General features: G+C 40.5%; 1 protein-coding gene across 1 annotated transcript; it reads right to left on the bottom strand.

Annotated features, from left to right (window-relative positions):
* Positions 1 to 4,145: 4,145 nt before the first annotated feature.
* TMSB4X (thymosin beta 4 X-linked) lies at positions 4,146 to 5,895 on the bottom strand. The gene is made up of 3 exons (XM_063953513.1): positions 5,790 to 5,895; positions 4,754 to 4,866; positions 4,146 to 4,582 (listed from the first exon to the last, which is right to left on the bottom strand). Exons 2-3 carry the CDS (start codon positions 4,851 to 4,853, stop codon positions 4,551 to 4,553), a joined length of 132 nt encoding a protein of 43 aa, XP_063809583.1. The 5' UTR covers positions 4,854 to 4,866; positions 5,790 to 5,895; the 3' UTR covers positions 4,146 to 4,550.
* Positions 5,896 to 6,000: the final 105 nt, after the last annotated feature.

Genomic DNA, 6,000 nt, shown 5'->3' with positions numbered 1-6,000 from the left:
ACAAAAATCTAACTGGAGTCTGGAGGAGGGTCATAGGGGGAGGAGCCAGTACACACCACCTGACCTGTAAAAGCTTTACTTTTGTGCCCTGTCTCCTGCGGAGCCGCTATTCCCCATGGTCCTTTCAGGAACCCCAGCATCCACTTAGGACGATAGAGAAACAGCAGTTTCTGCATGATTATCTGGTGCAAATGGCTTAATAAATAGGCTAGTAAGTCCTCATAAATGCCTGTGGGCCATTTTACAATATTTAATATGAATGCATGGTAAAAAAAAATGCCTCCATTAAAACATATTAAAATAACTCTCCAAATAAGCCTACAGTATATTGTACAGTATTATGCATACCGGCATTAAACATGGGTGCTAAATGAGTGATATTTTCAACATTAGAGAGGGCCTAGCATTTTGATTCAGTGCTAGGCTTTGCATACCACATTCTGACACTGCAGGCCTTACTGAGCTTTATGCACTAGAAGGCAAGATATCACAGACTGACAAAGCAGGCGTGATTATGTGCAGTTACATAATACCCTGCATGTGTTCTACATTGTGTACAAATACAGCCCTGAGTCTCCTGGTGCTTTACCATTTTTATTGATCTGCCATGTTTGTGGTGGATGCCATGAAATATCAGTAGACCAAAAACAGAATGTCTAAAAAAGGCAATGCCATTGCAAAATGGCTTTATTCAGTAATAGTCAGTCTTAGGTCCTCCTCCTTGCTGTAGCCGTATTGGCACACTATATTGTTAAGAGGAAAGGGTTTTAGAGAACCTTGGTACCACAATATATAGGGAAGAACACTTCATCATTCAGCAATATACCAAGACACTCACTCCAAGCATAGGTAGGCCACAGGGGCATGGTATCTATCACCAGCCACCCAAGACAGATCAAATAATATTTTCCTCATCACCATTTATAAAACATTCAGAAATATATGTATATATCCTGTATATTCCACAGCACTTTAAGAGAATAGCCATTCACATCAGTCACCGCCCATTGGCACTTGCAATCCTTAATTCCCCATTGAGTACACACTTTTTTTAGAAGCCAGTTAGCCTACCAGTACATTAGTCACAAAATTTGACTAGAGAGAGTTAACTTTTAAATCATTGTAAGAACTAGCAATCTATGAGAACAATGCATTGTGCTGTAAAATAAGTGACCAATGATTTCAGACTTCCTGTAAAACGATGGTGTGTGACCTTACAGATGCTGACACATCCCAGCCCTGCAAACAAAATGTACAAGTCGTCATGTTCATACACAATCTTTAGTGCTTATACGGGGAAGGGTGCAATCTGTAACAAGGCATAGGGAGTGCTATTACAGCTTTTTAGAATGGAATTAGACCAGTAGATGTGTAATATATTGTGACATTTACAATAATAAATGTAAGTGTCCATTGCAGACTAGTATCTCTCCTGTTGGGTGGTCTTCAGTATGCCGACTGACGGGATCCCGGCGCCGGAATCCCAACAGCCGGCATACCGACACATTCTCCCTCGTGGGGGTCCTTTGGAGGGAGAATAAACGTGCCACCGTGCCTGTAGCTTGGAGAGTGCAGCGAGCCCGCAAGGGGCTCATTTGCGCTCGCCACACTGTCGCCAGGAGCCCAACCGCCGGCATACCATACTGAACCCCTCCTGTTGGGGTAATACAGATGAGAAGAGACGTTTTGGATTAAGCCACAATGACATAAAATGATTTGTAGTTAGATATTTGTCAATGTTGACTTTTTACACGTTTAAATAAAGGTGCTCTGTATATACATGCATTAAAATAGAGCTATTATAAACCTTTGTTATTTATATAGTGCCTGCATATTACACAGCACTTTAAGAACTATTTCAGAATTCACATCAGTTCCTGCCCCCATTGGAACCTACAGTTAGCCCTGTGTCATCACGTGAAAAAACAAAAAAGTTTAGACTGGCAGAAGCCAAATAACCTAGCAGGTAGGAGGAAACGCGCAGACTCGCGAAGATGAACACTCTGAAGAATAGCGCATCACTACAGCAGCAATGCTAACCACTGTCACCAGGTACACACAAAATGTAGACATTGCAAATGTCAGACAATAGGCTGCAGTTATGATTGGTTAAGACCACTAGTCAACATGCAAACATTATGTTGTCACCACCATTCTAACAAAACGTTTACTACCACACCCACATCACTAAACTCGAAGCTCTCAAAAATAAATGCTTTTACACCTTTTAGGAGGCTGAAATTAGTGTCTATGGACATGAATTATAGCTTATTTTTTATTTTATTTTTTAACAAAATTCAGTTGTTCAAAGCCTACACCAAAGATTTTTTTAGAAGCTCACGGATAATTCCCTTGTTTAATGTAGCAGTATAATCTCCAGCACAAGTGATTTGTCTTCATAAGTGAAGGATTAATACAATAGCTAGCTTACAGTGCAGCATGTACTATATGCCAGTGATGGCTAACCTTGACACTCCAGCTGTTGAACTACACATCCCAGCATGCCCTGCATTCGTTTTAGCAAGGCCAAATAGCAAAACTGGAGCAGGGCATGTTGGGATGTGTAATTCAACAGCTGGAGTGTTAAAGTTAGCCATCACTGTACTATGTAAATATTCACACCTTTTAGCTTTTGTAAAAAGTTCTAAAATCCTCTGCCTTCATTTGATATGCATATTTGTTCCTCTAATCAACTAAAAGGGAAACCGTGCAATAGCAGATCACATAAGGTTGCTCCTTATAAAGCAAGCTCACTTTTGAAAATTAAGCTCAAACCACAATGTACTTTATGTTCTAAATTAGTCTAATAATGGCCCGTTTCATTTACACAGTATAAAGCACCGCAACTTTAAGATTACAGATTAAAGAGGAAGTTACTACATAAAAATATAGGCACAAAACGGACGTACTCATTAAGTACATTACAGCAAATAAAAAACTTCTAAATACACATGAACAAACTAATCTAGCAAAACCCCAAGGGTAATTCCTTTTCTGTGCATGACAGAGCAATGCCAGAGGCCATGCATGCCTTCTGCCTCAGCATTACAGGGTTAGAGCTGTGACCAGTGTGTAATCTTGATAATTGCAGCTTTCATCTTCATGGCCATGCCCAGATATTACTCATTCTGTACTTCAGCTTTGCAGGAAGTACAGACAATCCGAGAGAAAATAAGTTTTGTACCATTAAATATTTGCTGTTTAATGGCAGTGCATACAATGCCGCAAAATTTAAGAAACTTCCAAAATCCTTGCTGGAAAACTGACACTGCCAGCATGGTTCCAATTTATACACCCCACGTGCACTTTAGAATGTAACAGCAGCTGCTATGTAACTGCTATGGCAAAAGCAAGGGTTAAATATCCATCCACTCATCTTTGTTCTGCACGCAGTCTCCGGCTCTGAGCCCCGCCTTGCTTCCCCCACAACAATGGCTTACACGTGAAAAGGAGACGCTTGGCTCAGACATCACAGCAATCTTATTGAATACATCATTTACAATCTCCACCCCAGACTATTTCTTATCAGGAACGTGTTAATCATTAAAAAGCCCTGATAGTCTATGGAGAGCATCTGTTGCATTAATGCTACTTTACACATACTGTACATTGTGTTTAAATAAGTGCATGTAATTGATTCCAGGTTAAATTTATTTAATTATAAAAGCTGCAGCATGACTAAAGCCATACACCTACAAATGCCATACAATTACGCAATTTAGTTTGGTTGCACCTGGACATGCCAAGATAAGCAGGTGTTTAGAAATACATATCATCTAGTATTAATACTGAATCAGCAGTCAATACACTGATTTCATTGTATGGCACTGAACAAGCAACACATCTATACACACACTTACGAGTGTACCATGTAAAAGGTTAGCAGGATAATCTACAGCTGCAAGTCAGACTACACCCACCTGAAACCCATACTATAGTGAGAATGAGCATTGCAAAGAAAAATGAACATTACATAAGCAGTACCATCATTGTGGTCATGGTCAATGCAACACAAAAGAATAAATTAGATTTCTGGGAATAGACCACAAGATCCCCAGAGTGAACTGAGCCCCCTTTGTGCTAGCCCATACTTTTCTTCCAGCACCATGACTTGGCAAGGTTAGAAGAATACAAGAATCAGAAAATGTTTTATACTTTTTATTTGCATATTGAAAAAAATTGTGCATTCCAATAATTCAAATCATTTTGAACAAATAAAATGGCACTCAATTTGACCGCATTTTACAGCTCGCCGGACCTTGGTGCAGCTTCCCTTTCAACACATCACCACATGTTACTCTACTTCTGTAGTTCCACTCCGATTCGCCTTTCATCGTGCAAGGTCTCTCATGCAACCAAAACCAGCGCCTTCCTTCAGTGTTCAGTAGTTCTTTAACTTTTCTGTTTGTTTAACAGGGCAGCACAGTAAACTTTTTCCAACCTCTTTGTATCTTAGTTATTTCTTACAAAGTTAAACAGCTAAAAGAAGAAAAATAAGAAGGCAATGCTTGTGGAATGTACAGTGCATATCAAGGTGATTGGTTTCATTATCAGTCAGACGCTTGCTTCTCTTGCTCAATTGCTAAAAAGAAAAAGAGGGCGGGGAAGAAAAAAAAAATCACTTTAGACATAATCCACAGAAGCAGTTCTTTAGATCAGATAACTGTACAAAAGCAGGCGCAGCCAATAGGCGGTTCTTGGGCAACATGAAAACGCAGCAAGCTCAAATAAAGCACAGGTTAACAATACTCACTTTCTTTAGAAGGAAGTGGGTTTTTCTCTTGCGTTTCTGTTTTCTTCAGCTTGCACTTATCAAATTTCTCAATCTCAGTCATATCTGGTTTGTCAGACATTTTGTAAATTGATCTACACAAAGAATAGAAGAAAAAAATTAAAACGTCATCCTCAAAGGTGAGAAAAAAAAAAAAAAAAAAAAAAAAAAAAAAGAGGCACTTGATATTAGGGGCTGCCACGCCCTTACATCCCTTGGTTTCACTATGCATTCCATCTGCGTAATCTGCTGTTTAAGCAGGCAATGTTTATTCGTTATCTAGATCGTTTTCAGAACACCACCCACGTATTACATCATTAACAGTAGTGGGGGGGGGGGGGGATAAAATAAAAAAAAAAAATCTGCTGCTAAATATGGAACTACGGGTTTTACAATAAGGGATTGCCACCCACTAGCCTAATCAATAAACTGGCGGCACGCCAGGTATGGGCATATACAGCATGTGATCGGGGAGGGTAGCCGTTCCTTGCTGGCAGATGAAGTCATGCATTCTTCTCTTACAAAGGGCTGCAGCTAACCCAAGGAGCACTAACCACCGCCCAATTCTGCTTCAGCCCCCGCTCCTTCTCAGCGGATGATTAGCATAGCACCTCATCCCCAGCTACACAGCGGTAGTCTAGCACGCAGCACCCCGGATCTGCGTCTGTGAAGATCCCTACCACCATACATGCAGCCAGACTAATAAAGAGACGACGACTGAGTGCAATGCAAACCCAGCAACGCATCTACCCAGCCAGGACAGGAAGGGAAAGGGTGGGATTGCTGTAAAACGCACCGATACTGCAAGCCTTGTTCAGCTACAGGAAAATAACTGGAAGATGGACATTAGCATGCCAATATAGAATTTAACCCTTCTTTATAAAGAAAAAGGATAGGGCAACTAAATAAGTAACCACTAAAAACAACATGCATTTGGATACACTCTGTCCAACCAATAACAATGAAATACAGCAACAGGAAAGGCTAAAAACATGTCTATATATCCATAGCTGCTTACCAACAACACACAGCACACTAGCAGAAACAGTCCTCGCAGAAGCAGCCTTGAGTGTGACAGAGAAGCGCTGCAGCTGCTTTTATATAACCTCCTTTATGCAAATGAGGCCTGTCGTCAGCAGCCCTGTAACCCTTCCCTTTCAATGGGCAGCACACTTTGCTTTTCTGCTACGTACGTGCTATCCAGCATTCTATATTCACACGAAAATAAG

Source organism: Pseudophryne corroboree, chromosome 2 (genome assembly GCF_028390025.1).
Source record: "Pseudophryne corroboree isolate aPseCor3 chromosome 2, aPseCor3.hap2, whole genome shotgun sequence".
Classification (NCBI taxonomy): domain Eukaryota; kingdom Metazoa; phylum Chordata; class Amphibia; order Anura; family Myobatrachidae; genus Pseudophryne; species Pseudophryne corroboree.
The sequence above is the reverse complement of the archived record's forward strand: the minus strand, read 5'-3'. Positions and strand labels throughout refer to the sequence as shown.